General features: G+C 42.6%; 1 protein-coding gene across 2 annotated transcripts in view; it reads right to left on the bottom strand.

Moving 5' to 3' along the window:
• Positions 1 to 19,817, bottom strand: part of pcxb (pyruvate carboxylase b) — a 471,382-nt gene that overhangs the window by 437,027 nt on the left and 14,538 nt on the right. The window contains exons 1-4 of one of the 2 annotated variants that reach the window (XM_015952374.3): positions 13,063 to 13,206; positions 9,521 to 9,657; positions 7,701 to 7,794; positions 1,717 to 1,807 (exon numbers count right to left, since the gene is read on the bottom strand). In XM_015952374.3, the coding sequence (XP_015807860.3) occupies positions 1,717 to 1,807; positions 7,701 to 7,794; positions 9,521 to 9,656 (321 nt within the window). In that variant the 5' untranslated portion in view covers position 9,657; positions 13,063 to 13,206. Of the gene's footprint in view, positions 1 to 1,716; positions 1,808 to 7,700; positions 7,795 to 9,520; positions 9,658 to 13,062; positions 13,207 to 19,817 lie in introns of those variants that run through there. The other variant, XM_015952373.3, reaches the window with a different exon arrangement.

Raw genomic sequence — 19,817 nt, 5'->3', positions numbered from 1 at the left:
AAAGAATGAAACAACAAACACACAAGCACGCACGCATGCACACACACACACACACACACCTTGCTGGCATTGACTGGCTGGGCTCCCTGACAGGCAGACTGATTTTGAAAAATGAGTTGGACGGAGAAGCCTCCCAACTCGGCTGGAAGACCACATGCCCAGGTAGAAAATTGTAAACCATGAGAGACAGATCAGGAAAATGACAAAAAGCAACTGGCTGATCCTGGAACGATGTAGAGGAGGAAAGCGCGGCAAGGGGAAACGAGGAGGAGATGGGATCAGTACAGTGATAAGAAGCAGCAGGAAATTAAGGTGAGAGGAAAATAGGACATGTTCCTGGATAATTTGGACATGGTACACGAACTCTGAAACAAAAAACAACAGAAAGGCACAGATGTGCCAAAGATCAACCTTTCTATAGTAAACTAGATAGGACCATGTGATTTTCACCATGTAGAAAATGAGCTCACATTCTTGGATTTACTCCTTAAGAACTACATTAACGGTTATAACATCTGCCAATATGTCAACGTGATCTAATACTTCTTTAAAGGCTACATATGTTATGGAGAGCTGGGTTTGAAGAGGTCTGCTGCAGGCTAATTACACTCAACATAACGCTTACAGCACAACAGCTATGATTATGGAGAACGACTTGTCACTCAGACTGTGTGTGTGTGTGTGTGTGTGTGTGTGTGTGTGTGTGTGTGTGTGTGTGTGTGTGTGTGTGTGTGTGTGTGTGTGTGTGTGTGTGTGTGTGTGTGTGCGCGCGCGCGCGACTGGACCCAATAATAAATCATGTCAACCAGCAAAATGATGAAATCAGAACAGAGACAGAATACTTTTCATATATAATCTTTGTTTTTATTTAAAAAAAGAATAAAAGCCTGTTAAATAAGGCTTTTCTTTAAAATAATATCTTCAATCAGATTGAAGCCAGTTAACTCCATATTGGAGCAGCTGGAAGCTGTTTAGATATACTAAATAATAGATTTACTTAATGAATATTAACTTCTAATGTCTTTTTTCTTACAGGAAAAACTTGTGTTAAGTACTTTCTTTTACAAGAAAGGGTTGAGTGTCTGACTGAAAGGACGGGTAGATTTTAAGGGATTTTATTACAGCCTTGAATTAGGGATGTTTAGCCTTTTGACCCATGCGATGACATAGTCTGACTCTACATTACTGATACCGTAATAAACCAATTCCAATACATGCCGAGTCAATGGGTCCGTTTTCTCTATATAATAAGCACCCTGGCCATCATTTGAAGTTGCTGATTATCTTTGTTATAAATTGTATTTCCTACCAGTTTTTGCACATTGTTTCTAATTGGTTACTGTTTCCTTTGTTGAATTTCAATAATTGCAGAAACTACAGTATAAAGAAGGCTTTTAGGCAAAATGAAAGGCCTGCTTTTTTCAGATGCAGCCAAAGAAAAATAACTTCACACAAGATACAAGTTGAGACCATTTGACAACTAAAGATCTAAATTATTCTTAAACAGTGTTCAGTTACAGTCAAAGTTAAACTTTTGAAAAGATCAGGTCAGAATGGATAAAAAAAAAAAAAGAGGACAATGATTTTTATCTCAAGCATTTATGCTTGAAGACTTCTGGGAATTCACTTCAATTTAAGCAAATTAAAAATTAAATCTGAATACATACATGACAAGAGGGAACTCGGTTTGCCAGAATTATATTAAGAGCCCTTTACCTTGGCAACTTTAATGATGTCTGCAATGTCCAGGTAGGCAGCGACAGGTGGCAGTCCTTTCCCAATCAGGTAAGCCTCATCTGCCTTCTGCCTGTGAATACAAAGGTTTATGTTAACCTCTTTTTGTCATTGGGGAGGAATTTCCTGGATGAATAACGTTAACAGTAGCGCCAGGTACTTTTCATTATTTATTGTTTTGGTGTGTAAAGGAGAGTAAAACGTAAAGAATTGTATTGTCTGTCTAGTTTTTTAATGTATATCATATGATCTTCACCATATTGTGACTTTTATCATATTGTCCCCTCTGTATTGTAATTAATACTGTGATTTATATTGTCGTCTCCCCTGTATTGTGTTTTTTTACCTTATCATCTACCCATATTGTATGTTTTTCATTGTATTGTCTCCCCTGTATTGTTTTTTTTACCGTATCGTCTCCCCTGTATTGTTTTTTTTACCGTATCATCTCCCCTGTGTCGCGTTTTTCATCGCATCGTCTCCCGTGTCGCGTTTTTCATCGCATCGTCTCCCCTGTGTTGCGTTTTTCATCGCATCTTCTCCCCTGTGTCGCGTTTTTTATCGTATCGTCTCCCCTGTGTCGCGTTTTTTATCGTATCGTCTCCCCTGTGTCGCGTTTTTCATCGTATCGTCTCCCCTGTGTCGCGTTTTTCATCGTATCGTCTCCCCTGTGTCGCGTTTTTCTCGTATCGTCTCCCCTGTGTCGCGTTTTTATCGTGTCGTCTCCCCTGTGTCGTGTTTTTATCGTGTCGTCTCCCCTTTATTGTGTTTTTATCGTGTCGTCTCCCCGTATTGTGTTTTTATAGTATCGTCTCCCCGTATTGTGTTTTTCATCGTGTCGTCTCCCCGTATTGTGTTTTTCATCGTGTCGTCTCCCCTGTGTCGTGTTTTTCATCGTGTCGTCTCGCCTGTGTCGTGTTTTTATCGTGTCGTCTCCCCTGTGTCGTGTTTTTCATCGTGTCGTCTCCCCTGTGTCGTGTTTTTCATCGTGTCGTCTCCCCGTGTCGTGTTTTTCATCGTGTCGTCTCCCCGTATTGTTTTTCTCGTGTCGTCTCCCCTGTATTGTGTTTTTATCGTGTCATCTCTCTTGTATTGTGTCATCTCCCCTGTATTGTATTTTTATCGTATCGTCTCCCCTGTATTGAGTTTTTCATCGTATCGTCTCCCCTGTATTGTGTTTTTATCATATCGTCTCCCCTGTATTGTGTTTTTATCGTATTGTCTCCCATGTATTGTTTTTATCATATCGTCTCCCCTGTATTGTTTTTACCGTATCCCCTGTATTGAGTTTTTCATCGTATCGTCTCCCCTGTATTGTGTTTTTATCGTGTCATCTCTCCTGTATTGTGTCATCTCCCCTTTATTGCATTTTTATCGTGTCATCTCTCCTGTATTGTGTCATCTCCCCTGTATTGTATTTTTATCGTATCGTCTCCCCTGTATTGAGTTTTTCATCGTATCGTCTCCCCTGTATTGTGTTTTTATCGTATCCCCTGTATTGTGTTTTTATCTTCTCCCCTGTGTTGCGTTTTTATCGTATCGTCTCCCCTGTGTCGCGTTTTTTATCGTATCGTCTCCCCTGTGTCGCGTTTTTCATCGTATCATCTCCCCTGTGTCGCGTTTTTCATCGTATCGTCTCCCCTGTGTCGCGTTTTTCTCGTATCGTCTCCCCTGTGTCGCGTTTTTATCGTGTCGTCTCCCCTGTGTCGTGTTTTTATCGTGTCGTCTCCCCTTTATTGTGTTTTTATCGTATCGTCTCCCCTGTATTGAGTTTTTCATCGTATCGTCTCCCCTGTATTGTGTTTTTATCATATCGTCTCCCCTGTATTGTGTTTTTATCGTATTGTCTCCCATGTATTGTTTTTATCGTATCGTCTCCCCTGTATTGTTTTTACCGTATCCCCTGTATTGAGTTTTTCATCGTATTGTCTCCCCTGTATTGTTTTTATCGTATCGTCTCCCCTGTATTGTGTTTTTATCGTGTCATCTCTCCTGTATTGTGTCATCTCCCCTTTATTGCATTTTTATCGTATCGTCTCCCCTGTATTGTGTTTTTATCGTGTCATCTCCCCTGTATTGTATTTTTATCGTATCGTCTCCCCTGTATTGAGTTTTTCATCGTATCGTCTCTCCTGTATTGTGTTTTTATCGTATCCCCTGTATTGTGTTTTTATCGTATCCCCTGTACTGAGTTTTTTATCGTATCGTCTCCCCTGTATTGTTTTTATCGTATCGTCGCTCCTGTATTGTTTTTATCGTATCGTCTCTCCTGTATTGTTTTTATCGTATCGTCTCCCCTGTATTGTTTTTATCGTATCGTCTCTCCTGTATTGTTTTTATCGTATCGTCTCCCCTGTATTGTTTTTATCATATCGTCTCCCCTGTATTGTTTTTTTTACCGTATCATCTCCCCTGTGTCGCGTTTTTCATCGCATCGTCTCCCGTGTCGCGTTTTTCATCACATCGTCTCCCCTGTGTTGCGTTTTTTATCGTATCTTCTCCCCTGTGTTGCGTTTTTTATCGTATCGTCTCCCCTGTGTCGCGTTTTTTATCGTATCGTCTCCCCTGTGTCGCGTTTTTCTCGTATCGTCTCCCCTGTGTCGCGTTTTTATCGTGTCGTCTCCCCTGTGTCGTGTTTTTATCGTGTCGTCTCCCCGTATTGTGTTTTTATAGTATCGTCTCCCCGTATTGTGTTTTTCATCGTGTCGTCTCCCCGTATTGTGTTTTTCATCGTGTCGTCTCCCCTGTGTCGTGTTTTTCATCGTGTCGTCTCCCCTGTGTCGTGTTTTTCATCGTGTCGTCTCCCCTGTGTCGTGTTTTTATCGTGTCGTCTCCCCTGTGTCGTGTTTTTCATCGTGTCGTCTCCCCTGTGTCGTGTTTTTCATCGTGTCGTCTCCCCGTATTGTGTTTTTATCGTGTCGTCTCCCCTGTGTCGCGTTTTTATCGTGTCGTCTCCCCTGTGTCGTGTTTTTATCGTGTCGTCTCCCCGTATTGTGTTTTTATAGTATCGTCTCCCCGTATTGTGTTTTTCATCGTGTCGTCTCCCCGTATTGTGTTTTTCATCGTGTCGTCTCCCCTGTGTCGTGTTTTTCATCGTGTCGTCTCCCCTGTGTCGTGTTTTTCATCGTGTCGTCTCCCCTGTGTCGTGTTTTTATCGTGTCGTCTCCCCTGTGTCGTGTTTTTCATCGTGTCGTCTCCCCTGTGTCGTGTTTTTCATCGTGTCGTCTCCCCGTATTGTGTTTTTATCGTGTCGTCTCCCCGTGTCGTGTTTTTATCGTGTCGTCTCCCCTGTGTCGTGTTTTTATCGTGTCGTCTCCCCTGTGTCGTGTTTTTATCGTGTCGTCTCCCCTGTGTCGTGTTTTTATCGTGTCGTCTCCCCTGTGTCGTGTTTTTATCGTGTCGTCTCCCCTGTGTCGTGTTTTTATCTTATTGTCTCCCCTGTATTGTGTTTTTCATCGTATCGTCTCCCCGTATTGTTTTTATCGTATCGTCTCCCCTGTATTGTGTTTTTATCGTGTCATCTCTCCTGTATTGTGTCATCTCCCCTTTATTGCATTTTTATCGTATCGTCTCCCCTGTATTGTGTTTTTATCGTGTCATCTCTCCTGTATTGTGTCATCTCCCCTGTATTGTATTTATATCGTATCGTCTCCCCTGTATTGAGTTTTTCATCGTATCGTCTCCCCTGTATTGTGTTTTTATCGTATCCCCTGTATTGTGTTTTTATCGTATCCCCTGTATTGAGTTTTTTATCGTATCGTCTCCCCTGTATTGTTTTTATCGTATCGTCTCTCCTGTATTGTTTTTATCGTATCGTCTCCCCTGTATTGTTTTTATCGTATCGTCTCCCCTGTATTGTTTTTTTTTACTGTATCATCTCCCCTGTGTCGCGTTTTTCATCGCATCGTCTCCCGTGTCGCGTTTTTCATCGCATCGTCTCCCCTGTGTTGCGTTTTTTATCGTATCTTCTCCCCTGTGTTGCGTTTTTTATCGTATCGTCTCCCCTGTGTCACGTTTTTTATCGTATCGTCTCCCCTGTGTCGCGTTTTTCATCGTATCGTCTCCCCTGTGTCGCGTTTTTCTCGTATCGTCTCCCCTGTGTCGCGTTTTTATCGTGTCGTCTCCCCTGTGTCGTGTTTTTATCGTGTCGTCTCCCCTTTATTGTGTTTTTATCGTGTCGTCTCCCCGTATTGTGTTTTTATAGTATCGTCTCCCCGTATTGTGTTTTTCATCGTGTCGTCTCCCCGTATTGTGTTTTTCATCGTGTCGTCTCCCCGTATTGTGTTTTTCATCGTGTCGTCTCCCCGTATTGTGTTTTTCATCGTGTCGTCTCCCCTGTGTCGTGTTTTTCATCGTGTCGTCTCCCCTGTGTCGTGTTTTTATCGTGTCGTCTCCCCTGTGTCGTGTTTTTCATCGTGTCGTGTCCCCTGTGTCGTGTTTTTCATCGTGTCGTCTCCCCGTATTGTGTTTTTATCGTGTCGTCTCCCCGTATTGTGTTTTTATCGTGTTGTCTCCCCGTGTCGTGTTTTTATCGTGTCATCTCCCCTGTGTCGTGTTTTTATCGTGTCGTCTCCCCTGTGTCGTGTTTTTATCGTGTCGTCTCCCCTGTGTCGTGTTTTTATCGTGTCGTCTGCCCTGTGTCGTGTTTTTATCTTATTGTCTCCCCTGTATTGTGTTTTTCATCGTATCGTCTCCCCGTATTGTTTTTCTCGTGTCGTCTCCCCTGTATTGTGTTTTTATCGTGTCATCTCTCCTGTATTGTGTCATCTCCCCTGTATTGTATTTTTATCGTATCGTCTCCCCTGTATTGAGTTTTTCATCGTATCGTCTCCCCTGTATTGTGTTTTTATCATATCGTCTCCCCTGTATTGTGTTTTTATCATATCGTCTCCCCTGTATTGTGTTTTTATCATATCGTCTCCCCTGTATTGTGTTTTTATCGTATTGTCTCCCATGTATTGTTTTTATCGTATCGTCTCCCCTGTATTGTTTTTACCGTATCCCCTGTATTGAGTTTTTCATCGTATTGTCTCCCCTGTATTGTTTTTATCGTATCGTCTCCCCTGTATTGTATTTTTATCGTGTCATCTCCCCTGTATTGAGTTTTTCATCGTATCGTCTCCCCTGTATTGTGTTTTTATCGTATCCCCTGTATTGAGTTTTTTATCGTATCCCCTGTATTGAGTTTTTTATCGTATCGTCTCCCCTGTATTGTTTTTATCGTATCGTCTCTCCTGTATTGTTTTTATCGTATCGTCTCCCCTGTATTGTTTTTATCGTATCGTCTCCCCTGTATTGTTTTTATCGTATCGTCTCCCCTGTATTGTTTTTATCGTATTGTCTCCCCTGTATTGTTTTTATCGTATCATCTCCCCTGTATTGTTTTTATCGTATCCCCTGTATTGAGTTTTTTATCGTATCGTCTCCCCTGTATTGTTTTTATCGTATCGTCTCCCCTGTATTGTTTTTATCGTATCGTCTCCCCGTATTGTGTTTTTATTGTGTCGTCTCCCCTGTATTGTTTTTATCGTATCGTCTCCCCTGTATTGTTTTTATCGTATCCCCTGTATTGAGTTTTTTATCGTATCGTCTCCCCTGTATTGTTTTTATCGTATCGTCTCCCCGTATTGTTTTTATCGTGTCATCTCCCCTGTATTGTTTTTATCGTATCGTCTCCCCTGTATTGTGGTATATTATATCATCTTCCCTATATTGTGATTTCTATCGGATTGTCTCATCTATACTGCAATATAAATCTTATATCTCCTGTAGTGATATACATTGTAATGCTCAGTGTTGTCATTTAACACTCATTAAACGGCAATGGTCTTCCAAAACATCTCATGAAAATAAATACTACCAACATTTGTTTACCTGTTTTTTAAGCAGATACATTCAAGCATCTTAGAGAAACATCTGTATGATGATTAGTTAGAGACCAGCGGGGGCCTAACGGACTCCAATACCTGTGCATCTGTCCGGTGTCCTGCTCAGAGTAAACCGCCACCGTGCGAATCCCTAGTTCAGTGCAGGCTCTGAACACCCTGATAGCTATTTCACCTGGAAGGAGAGCAGAAGCAGTGAGGTTATCTTGTAACATCTTACTCATTAACCTTTTTTATTTAAGAATCCCTGTTCACAAAGACAATGGGTATTAAGTATGTAGAGTATTTTTACACCATCTCAAACACAGAACTAATATTTCCTCAAAGGAAAACAGAAATTACATGTATGGCATATATGTGAGGAGAAACACCATCTGTTGATCTTTACAGAAAAAAAGCCAACAAACATGGCTTCAAGGTGTGTTTTTTTTCTTCGGTAAAGTTAGAGCACGCTGTGTGCCATCTTATCTTTAGACCAAAAAAACAAACACTAACTTTAATCTTCCTGTCACAGGAAGCAAGCACTCGTTCCTCAAAAAGCACACGGTTTTAAAAAAAGGGGTTAAAAAAGCTCTAAGAGTAAGAGCTGGAAGGGATTGTTCTTATCTGAAGGAAAGGAGAGGGGACCTCATTCAAATGTTAGCGCAGCTTTTAACAAGTACGACTCTGGCGAGTGAAACAAGACCCGATAGGCTAATAAAAGGAGGAGATTCACAGAAAACAGTTCAAGATTAAAGGAACATGAAGGCAGAGACGACCAGAAAGACATCTTTAATAAAGTGGAGAGAGGGTAAATGAGTGAAGCCACAGGAGAGCAGCGAGGAGGACAACAAGTGTCTTAGAGGAAAATAACATGTGACAAGTGAAGAGAGGAGTGATGAGAACACGGAGCAGAGGAGAGAGGAGCTGGTTGAATTTGGAGCGCTCTCATCACTCACTCACACACACACACACACACACACACACACACACACACACACACACACACACACACACACACACACAGAAACACACACACACACACACACACACACACACACACACACACACACACACACACACAGAGATGGCTCTTCACTCCTGTGTGATGAAGTGATCTAATGCGATGCTGATAAGTCCTCATGCTGATGTGAAGCAGAGAGATTGACGGAGAAGCCTCTCTGTGAGGATAAAGCAGGAGGCCAGCGCCTTTAGAGTGAAAATTATGGATTTAGGCAGTCAGACGCTGCCTTTGGAGCAGAAGACTGACATGGATGTGTGGCGGGAGGCCGACCCGAGTGCCACATGCAGTTTAATTGGGACCCGGTCTGAAACCCACAGACCGGTTGAACATTGTGTTCAGCGGAAGGCTCTAAAAGAGCTGCTAAATCAAATGTCTCACTATTTCTGATTTAACTGCTTCATGCCACCTGACAGAGTTAATAATGGAGCAGGAATGCCTTCTCCGGGCCGCGCTGAAGCCACGGAGTCCGTTTGTGTTGCTTTTTGTTTGCAAACCTCTCGGCTTCAGTTATGATTCTGCTCCCTATTCTACGCCCTAGAGGGAGTCGATAAAGGCCTTGCTTCCATGCCGTAAACCTGCGACGTATGAAGTTACATCCCACACTGCTGAGTCGTAGGGAGACGGGGTTCCTCATATGCCAACAGTATTCCCAGGTTTTCTTTTTAAGAGAAAAAGCAAACAACAGTGGAGCAGCCGCCCACACCGTGTGTTTAAGTATTAGCATGTGGGGAGGAGAAACTAAACGCTGGCCATTAAAAATTCAAACATCCAACAGTCTCTTTGCGCCTCAGGACAACTTTAGATGTCATGAGATTTTCTTCCATTATAAATGAAACTTCATCTTTAATCCAGCCGGGCTGCGTGGGTGAGAGGGTGAGGGTCAGGGTGAGAGGCTTACCTCGGTTGGCCACCATGACTTTCTTGATGGGTCGATACTGGGCCTGTGGGGCGGAGTGGGACGATCGGGAGAAGAGGCATGCCCTCCTGACGGCCAGCAGGCCAAGACCGCCCCGGACTACGGCAAACTGCAACATCCTGAGGAGAGAAGATGACGGGTTCACAAAATAATCCCAATCATTTCACAGATTAAAAGAAATGCTTTTTATTTCTAGTGTTTACACCAATGAACCAGTTTTTAACTAAGAAATGTTCGACTCATTTAAACCAAGAAAACAATCCGAGTTAATCCGCTCAGGTACTTGTTAGGGAAACGTTCCCGTTTAGATGTTGGTTTAGGAGGATGGGCTTTCCCTGGTGGAGCAGGGATCAGGAGAATGGATTTACAAACTAAAACAATTAAAGATCCTGTCGTGTGTTCAGCTTTCAGTGTTTTCTCACCAAATACTAACAGGGCCTGTGCTAATATTTAGTAGTAAACCAGGATTATTGTGGGATTAACGGAGAACCAGAAGAACACAGAGCATAAATCTGGATGTTGTGGATTAAGACGGTGACAAGGTTTGTAAAAAGCAGAAAATCTAAGAGCTTTTATGACAATTATTATCTGATTTATACACATTTTATTCTAACATAATACAAAACATGATGTCTGAAGGGATTTGCTCATTTCTGAATGAAACTGCATAACGATTGCACGAAGCAGATAAAAGTCGAGTGCAAATTAAATGCATGGAGAAAAACAACCTAATGGCAATGACGAATAAAGTAGAAAAAAATTATCAAAATATGTTGAATCAAGTTTAAAAAGTCAACACAAAAGTAGTCAGAGCAGCAGAGAGACGACGAGCAATCTTCATGTGACTTTAAGCATCATGGGCAGCGTTCACGAGTGGAAACGTGAAGCAGGTTTGCTAAACTTTAAGGTTAAAATTATAAAATGAAATTCATTGGGAGCCAGTGAAGCCAGGCCAGAACAGGAGTGGTGTGTGTTCTTTTACTTTGCAACAGGTTCTAATTAATTGTGCAACAAACTTCCACTGAAAAACTCTTTATGAGTGTGTGAAACCATTTAAAACTGGCTGAGTGTAGGAGTAATGTCAGAGGATGGTCACCTATGCAGCTACAATTGGACATGTGCAACAAAACAATAGCATGACCTTAAAGGGTAACAAATTAAGACATAAGACTAGAGTTGTCACGGTAACCGGTGTAGCGGTAAACCCCGGTAAAAAAAGTTGACAATAATAATAACCGCCTTGTTTTTAAAAAACTATATTATCTCGGTGGATTACCGTGGCTGCGGTGTAGGCGCGGTGACCCTTACCAGCCACCGTATCATCTGCTGAAGTTGCCGGCGGCACATGCGCACTTTGTTGTTTACAACCTAAACTTTCTTGAAGCTAAAGCTGAAATAATGGCCAAAGGAGGAGACGGCAGCGCTCAGGAGGACATTTTTTATCCCTCAAAGAAGACAAAGTGGGAAGTACGGGCATCTTTTGGATATTTGAAGAATGCCGAGGGACAGTTTATAGAAGACGGCTATCCTGTTTGCAGCACGTGCAGAAAAAGTGTCTGTGAAAGGCAGCAACGCTTCAAATCTCATGACACATCTGCGTGACCATCACCCACAACTCTACTGTCAACGCAAGGCAAGCTAACGTTAGCGTTTTAGCTAAAATGCGTGATCCGAGGATTTGGGTTGAGGGAGAATGCAACGAGTGGCTATATAAAGCAGCCGCAGCGCCGCTACCTGCATATAAACCGTGTCGCGGACACCGCCATGTTGAAATGACGCTATGCATTACGGGGCTCCCAGGGGCAGATAAGAGTTGGTCTCTCTCCGAGAATAATTATGAATTTAACAATGATTACTGCCTGATGACATTTTCCCACATCTGCAAAGCTCACTGGAAGGACACAAACCGAGGACGATATTTTCCTGATATACAGGGATTATGTAGTTGTCTGAAAATGTAACACGTTTAAAAAAATACCGCGATAATACCGAAAACCGTGATCATTTTGGTCACAATAACCGTGAGGTTACATTTTCACACCGTGACAGCCCTACATAAGACACTTTTGCAAAGGAAAGGTTTGTGATGTGTGCATTAAAGTTGTAATTTGCAGTTTCATCAAAAGGAAAAAGAGTAAAAAAACACCAATTTTGTATGATTCCAACTAAAAACAAACATTATTTCATAATGTCAGAAAGCCTGCATGTTAGGGAACTTGTAAGATAAAAGCATCTGCAGAATAAACAAACACGATCAATAGCTGGCAGCTGCAGCCCAATTACACACCAGAGAGAAAACACTCTTCTGTTTATGAAAATGAGTTATTGTTCAAGTCTACATGCTCTGGTGAGATTGCACCAACGTTTCTCTGAAACTTTTTTCAAAGCATCTATAAAAACCTGAGCTGGATTACTTTATTACAGCAGGAATGAGAGCCACCATGTCTCCGTCTGCTGACAGGATTAAGCTGGATCTGACATGAAAAGCATTAAATACGTTAACCTAAAGTCTGGATCTGCCTGGGCTGTGCCGGAGCGTCTCTAAACCAGTGGTTCTCCCTGCTGGTCCTCAAGGGCCGGTACCCTGCACGTTTCTGTTGTTTCTCTGCTCCGACACACCTTATTCAGTGGTTGAATCACCAGTTCAGCAGCTCATCAAGCGCTGCAGAAGCCTGTTCATCACCTGCTGATTGAAACCGGGTGTTTTGAAACGGGTTAAAACAGAAATATGCTGGATACCGGCCCTCCAGGACCAGGAGTGAGTACTTAAAATAGCCACGATCAACTCCAGCATCTGGAACGCTGCTCTGATGTGTTTTGCAAAACAGTCACGAGGTCCTAGTTAGATGGCAGGAAGCAGGTTTTCTGCAGTCTAGTGAAACTCACTAAAGCTTTCCTCAAATTTAGATCCAATTCATAAAGCAACACTGTGCCCAGAAGCTATTTTCCAATTTATGATGGACAAGTTATGACTTGTTCTCAAATTTCTTTAGGATATATAGGAAAATTAGGGGATTTCAGAAGCTTTTGTGTGTAAAAATCAGCTGGCCCTCAGTTGTCTTAACATTTTTTATATAAACATGAGTGAAAAGTGGGAGCTGCAGTGTGTTTATGGGGAGAGAAAAAAAGAATTTCAGGTTTATTTTGTTGAAATATAGCTTTACAGGTAGTATGTAGGCGAATACACCATTAGTCTCACTACTGGTACGGCAAAAACTTCTCTGGATTATCTTCTGAGTTAATCTGAGAGCCAATGAGCTGCTACTCCATCCACCAGCTGCAAGAGCATCTAATTAGAGACCACGAGCTTCAGGTGTGTGACGTTCGGCCAAATTACTACAACAACACCAAGGCTGCCAATTAACAATCATGTACACCGCTCTCATTAGTCAGTTTCAAGTCACTGAAGTGAGCAAAAAGAACATTTCTCCCGAGGAGCAGCAATCAGAGCTCCTCTCTGAAAACCCTAACAGTTATTAGCCATCATGTACCGCTAGTCGCCAAGTTAACCGGTAAAATCTCACCTTCAGGCCAATTAACAAGGCGCACTTGGGCTGTGAACGCAACCGCGCGTGTGCCGCGTTTTCACAACAGCATGACACGAGAGAAAACGTGCAAACTGTTAAACTAGCTTACTAGAGTAGAAGTAGAGGAAGCTGTGGACTTCTTCTGCTCTGAGCGCCTCCACTGACGGTCTGCTGCTGACATCTAGTGGCCTAACAGCAGTACTGCAGCTAAGTGAGACCATTTCAACAATAAAGGGCCAAGTCTACAACATAAAATATACGTTTTCAACAATAGTTTAAACTAAAACATGTTATTCTGTAAAATATTTTTTTGTTTTCATTTACTCCTAGTTACTTTTTTACTCTGGTGCTGAGATACTTTATAGATGAATTATTTAAGAATTCACCCCATAGAAACCAGAATTAGACGCTGTGTGGCATGAACATGAGGATAAAATGATTATATTTTCCTTTTATCTTTTAGAACAGCCCTGTTACTGCATGATGAAGTACCACAGTAGGAGTACTGGTATAAGATAGCACTTTGAACACCCTCAGCTTGAGAAAATAGAGATTAGCTCAGACTCCACAAGAAACGAGTGTTCTGTCACTTTGAGAGCGTTGGCTGAAGAAACTCGGGCTGTAACAATACACGGTTTCTAAATAAAAGCAGCAGTGTCCCGGTGTGCAACAGATATGGTTTCTCAGTTCGGGGAAGAAACAGACCTCAGAAATAATAAGCTCTCCTTACATGTTTGCGCCATTTTTACCTCTTCTTTTCCAAATGTGCCTTCTCTTTTGTGACCCAAATATGTAAAACACTGCTTTTAGATGTGCTAAATATTAGGTTTTCTTTGTCTTTTTAGCAGCTAGCAACTTTTTAAGTGAAGGACGTTTAACTGGATATTTCTGAATGCAAGTGTGATACAATGAGAGAAGAAAAGGAAACAAAAGAATCTTTCTGAGCGACTCAATCCTCCATAAAATCCAGCCGTAGCTCGGAAATCTAAAGCTCTGGAAAAAGTCACATGATCTCATCTGTAAGGAGATTTTCTACATGCTCTGCAGAAGAAAAAAAAATAACATCCCAAAACCTGAAAGATTAGGAATAAAATAAAAGATGCGTTTGGGTTCCCAACTTTTGCATGACAACAAAACTCTGAATTTTCTTACTTTAACAGCAGGTTAGCTCCAAAGGAAAGGCTCGCGCCGATGGGCGTTTTCTGCAGTTTGGTTTCCCTTCTCATCACCAGAGCTAAATTATTCTTTAGCTCTGGGTTATTAAGCCTTTCACAATGTTGTACTTGTCTTTACCTAGTCTGGCTATGCGAGTAAAGTCAGGATTATTATAATCCTCTCAACCAGTCAGGAGGCTTTATACACCCATAGTCACTGATAATGTCCGGCCACAGGGTAAAAGACAACTTCTGCACAACTGTAGTTTCATTTAACATAAATACGAAGTTTGTAAGAGAACAGATTTGTTTTCATGAGTTTTGTTGGTTTTCTGGCTGATTTGACTGAAATCTCACAAAAACAACATTTTATGAAACAAAAAAAATGGCATTATTGAGTTTGTGACCTGTATTTTAGTCCTGCTGAGATTCCAATAGGACTGGGGGTAAACGATTATTTTTAAAACGATTATTCTGACGATTATTTTATCGAATAATCGACTATTCTAATGACTATTTAGACAATTAATCTAATGATTATTTTTCTATTGCACAGTTAATAAAAATCAAAAAATCTCTAATAAATTCATCAAAAAAACTGATAAATTGTTACTGTAAGAGAATAAACACTACAGGCCTTCCATTTTGTATAACACTGCTTTTATTGGTTGTGTTCTGGTGACGTGTAGATCATGCAGGCTGCTGCCTGAGAGGTGGTTGGAGACGGAGTGTCTCCATGCTGCTTTGTTTTGGTCACTTATGAGCGTGAGGCGAGTGGTGTTACGACTCTTCCTGGGGAGTTTGGCTCGTGTGCAAAAAGGAAGGGACAATAACAGGATTTAAAAGTTAAAATGATGATCAGGTCTATTTACAACTACAACAACAAACATAAATCTTTCCATCCACAGGTTGGGAATAATAAAACTAATTCTGCCTGTGGGGAATTAAAACAAAAGTACAAATAAGTAGGGATGTCCCACTGGGCAAAGATTACTGGGTTCTGGACCAAAATAAGGATCTCCAAAGGTCCAAACTCTAAACTGGGCGGTTAAACCAAACTCAAGGTGATATTTTACACTAAACCGAAAACCCACAACACTCTAAATGTAATAAAAGGGAGATCTACACCACAAAAACGATGAACTCTAAACCAAAACGGTACAGCTTATCCAAACGCAAGAAGCTGTTAGCGAAAATGCTAACAGTAGCGTTACCAACGTTAAGTTCAAGTTACCAAGTTTAAATAAACAAAAACACCCAGCAGCAAACAGACCAGCACAGAGGAGAGACTGCTACCACCAAAACAGCTCTCCTAATGTCTGAAAGAAGCTCCTTTATGAAGGGAGAAACGCTCCCGGTGATTTTCTACATCTGCGGTAGAGACGGAGCAGCGCATCTGACCCGGAAGTTGTTGTCCGTTGCCGGGAGACGAAGGCGGGCAAAACAGGAAAGGAATCTAGTAGCGGACGGACATTGTTCCGGGTCTTCGGTATTTGGCGGAGATGTTAGTGAAGGCGGAGAAGAGGGTGAACTAGAGGAAAAACAGGCAGATTCCTCCTCTATTTACAAATTCCTGGGGATGCAACAAGTGGGCGTGGTGCGTCGACTACCGGATCTGACGTCGACGAATTTTTAGAATCGAGCCGTCGACGTCATCGAGGCTTCGCTGCAGCCCTAGCTTCAAAAGCTCTTTTTAAAGGGAGCCCTGGCCAAGATGGCAGCTAAAATGGTGTCAAAGAGTAAAGTGCCAATATAAAACAGACAACAGTTAGTAAGTCAATGATTTGGGTCAAATTTATTTAGTCACAAAATCATCAGGAGCAGGAGTTAACCAGTACCAGATCAAATCACTCATTTAACCCAACTCTGAGTTTTAAAGATGACGAACAATCTGCCAAAATCTCTCGACAGTGGGTGACAATGTGATTTTCAGTATTTGACCAAACACTTGATCTTAACTTAAATCTCTGGAATGAACCGTGGCAGCCCAGACTCATTTGCCCAAGATTAATTTATGATGGATGGAATTAAAAATCACTTGAGTGTATGATAAAAGCCCTGTAGAGGGCAGCTAGCCTCTGAGGTGCCAGAACTCCAGCTTTAATCCACTGAACTGGATTGTCTAATGGAACTTTTAATCACAAGAAGATTCAGGAAATGTTTGGTTTCTAGTGTTCTCTTCAAGGTAACTCCGTCCAACAGAGAGAATAAAAAAGGTCACACATGTGGCCTCTGACATCTACTCTCTACTTCAGCTTTGTCTGTAGAAGAATTCAACACTTTAGCAGCAGGAGCGCTGGCTGAGCACAGAGTTAAGGCCGGGTCTGTGGCAGACCAGGAATGTGTCATTTGGGGTTTGGAGCACTGGTTTGACTCTGCTGAGATTCAGGACCTCTTAGCTTTAGTCTGAAGAAAGCTACCGACGTCTGACACAAGACTAAACTTCATAAAGATTTAGGAAAACAGGGTATGAAAGTTTAAAATGACGGGCTTTAATCTATTGATGTTTAAAGGGTCTAAGAGATGGTGAATTAAAGTGACAATGTACATTTTTGGGGGGCTCTCCCTTAGAGATAGAGTGAGTAGCTTGGTCATCCAGGAGGGGCTCGGAGTAGGCCTGCTGCTCCACCACATCGAGCGGAGCCAGTTGAGGTGGCTCAGACATCTCGCCAGGATGCCTCCTGAACGCCTCCCTGGTGAGGTTTTCCAGGCACGTCCAATTGGGAGCAGACCTAAAGGAAAACCCAGGACACGTTGGAGGTCTCACGGTGGGCCAGGGAAAGCCTGAAGCTTGGTTTATGCTTGAGGCATTTACTTTCCGCTTGGTGATGTGGCTCGCGGATGGAACGCGCTTCACAACTTGCAGCGTTTATGGTTCATGCGGCTCGTCTCTGCGGTGAGCCAATATTCTCCCAAACTGTAGGGGGCAGCATGGAGCTCTACGGCATGCATCCAACACTACAACATAGTAGAAGTAAACATTACTGTTGTTTGCAACATGGCATTCCAGCATTTTTTAACAGCGTCCTCGTCTTTTCCGACAGTGCGAGCTACTTCTCTCCAAGAATTATTAACAACATGTTGATCACGGTGATCTCTGAGAGCTGAATCATACAAATGTCTGTAATTACGAACCCCTGCCATACTAGTTCTTGCCAGTCCGCCATGTTTTTCCGCGTCCGACCGTCCGCGTGGTTAGAAAATTTCCTAGGTGTGCAGTGCGGAAAGTTTGGGCCGTGCGGAGGCGCGGTGGAGGGCCGTGGTTGTTAAAATGACGCAAATTTTCCGGGGGGAGCCGTGCGAACCTCAAGAACGCGTCAAACATAAACCAAGCTTTAGGATTCCCCCGGAGGAGCTGGTCCAAGTGGCTGGGGAGAGGGATGCCTGTGCCTACCGGCTTAGGCTACTGCCCACGCGACCAGATGCCCAGATAATCGGCCGAAAATGGACAGATGGATGAATGGATGTGTATTTTTACCATTAATCCCTGGACATATGCATCCAAGCATTGCTGAAAATGTATAAATTATGTCCAGTTGTTGAAAAATATTGGCTGCTTGGTAACATAACCATAAAAATTGGCTCTAAAGTACATAGGGTGCGGGTCTAGTGTCTTTGTGGGATGCCATACTAGACGCCATGTTTCCCTCTGGCTGGCTCGGGGGTCCTGCGCCTGTTTGACATCACACTAGATGATTGGCTGGATATGCGACTTTACCACGTTCGAAAACATTTAGGTAGTAAGAAACACAAAGTTGGTAACAAAACTGATAAACTCTTTCCAAAACATGTGAAAGAACAGAATCGAAAAAGGGATGCGATATATTTTGGTCGAGTGGTGTTGCTGTAGAATGATTATGTCATCGGCAGGCGCAAGACCCAGAGCAGATCCAGAAACTACAGCGCCAGGAAACTAGCATCAGCATTGCATTCTCTCTATGGAAATAACTGAAGGACTATCCCAGTCTGAGGAGTCACGCTGAGGTCTCATGCTTTCTGTTCCACAGATAGCAACATTTACCGGAATGATTTTTTAACACGGAGATATGGAGGAAAACTACCCTTAAATATATGTACTGCCCCTAGCACCAGTAAATTACACACTGCCACTTTAGATTAACTAAAAGGTTCAAGAAAAGAGGGTGAAAGACTCTGGATGACGATGCTTTATGTCGGGTAACCAACAGGACCCTCACCCCCTACATGCCCGAGCATCACGAAGGATTCATCACAACTCAAGTTGTAACATTTACCGATAATAAGACAGCAGGTTTGAGCTTTAATCTGGACCAGAAGGCCTCTCAAACATTATCAAAGCATCCCTGTCCTCCAGCCAAGACCAAAGTCCACCTGTCCTCAGGTGAGCGGGCCTTTTAGTGATCTCATCTGCTCACTGCAGCGTTTAGGATGAAAATACAAAACGACAGGAAGATTATCCAGACTGATTATCATCAAAAGGTTATCAGAGGGATTTCAGATTTAGATTATGATGGTAAAAGAATTAATGTCTGATAGAGCTGCACATGAATCAGAAGGATTGATCCGAGCTGACACATCATAACTGTTTCATATACACTCACCTAAAGGATTATTAGGAACACCAAACTAAAATGGTGTTTGACTTTCAGAACTGCTTTAATTCTACATGGCATTGATTCAACAAGGTGATGAAAGCGTTCTTTAGAAATGTTGGTCCATGTTGATAGGATAGCATCTTGCAGCTGATGGAGATGTGTTGGATGCACATCCAGGGCACGAAGCTCCCGTTCCACCACATCCCAAAGATGCTCTATCGGGTTGAGATCTGGTGACTGTGGGGGCCGTTGTAGTACAGTGAACTCATCGTCATGTTCAAGAAACCAGTTTGAAATGATTGGAGCTTTATGACATGGTGCATTATCCTGCTGGAAGTAGCCATCGTTGGATAGGTACATGGTGGTCACGAAGGGATGGACATGGTCAGAAACAATGCTCAAGAAGCCCGTGGCATTTAAACCATGCCCAGTTGGCACTAAGGGGCCTAAAGAGTGCCAAGAAAGCATCCCCCACACCATTACACCACCACCACCAGCCTGCACAGTGGTAACAAGGCATGATGGATCCATGTTCTCATTCTGTTTACGAAAAATTCTGACTCTACCGTTTGAATGTCTCAACAGAACTCCAGACTCATCAGACCAGGCAGCATTATTCCAGTCTTCAACTCTCCACTGTTTGTGAGCTAGTGCAAATTCTAGCCTCTTGTTCCTGTTTGTAGTGGAGATGAGTGGTACCCGGTGGGGTCTTCTGCTGCTGTAGCCTCAAGACTGTGCGTGTTGTGGCTTCACAAACGCTTTGCTGCGTTCCTCGGTTGTAACGAGTGGTTATTTCAGTCAAAGCTGCTCTTCTATCAGCTTGAATCAGTCGGCCCATTCTCCTCTGACCTCTAGCAACAACAAGGCATTTTTGCCCACAGGACTGCTGCATACTGGATGTTTTTCCCTTTTCACACCATGTAAACCCTAGAAATGGTTGTGGGTGAAAATCCCAGTAGCTGAGCAGATTGTGAAATACTCAGACCGGCCCGTCTGGCACCAACAACCATGCCACACTCAAAAT

The sequence above is a fragment of the Nothobranchius furzeri genome, chromosome 14 (genome assembly GCF_043380555.1).
Source record: "Nothobranchius furzeri strain GRZ-AD chromosome 14, NfurGRZ-RIMD1, whole genome shotgun sequence".
NCBI classification, from domain to species: Eukaryota; Metazoa; Chordata; class Actinopteri; order Cyprinodontiformes; family Nothobranchiidae; genus Nothobranchius; species Nothobranchius furzeri.
Note: the sequence above shows the minus strand (reverse complement) of the source record. Positions and strands in the feature narration are given on the sequence as shown.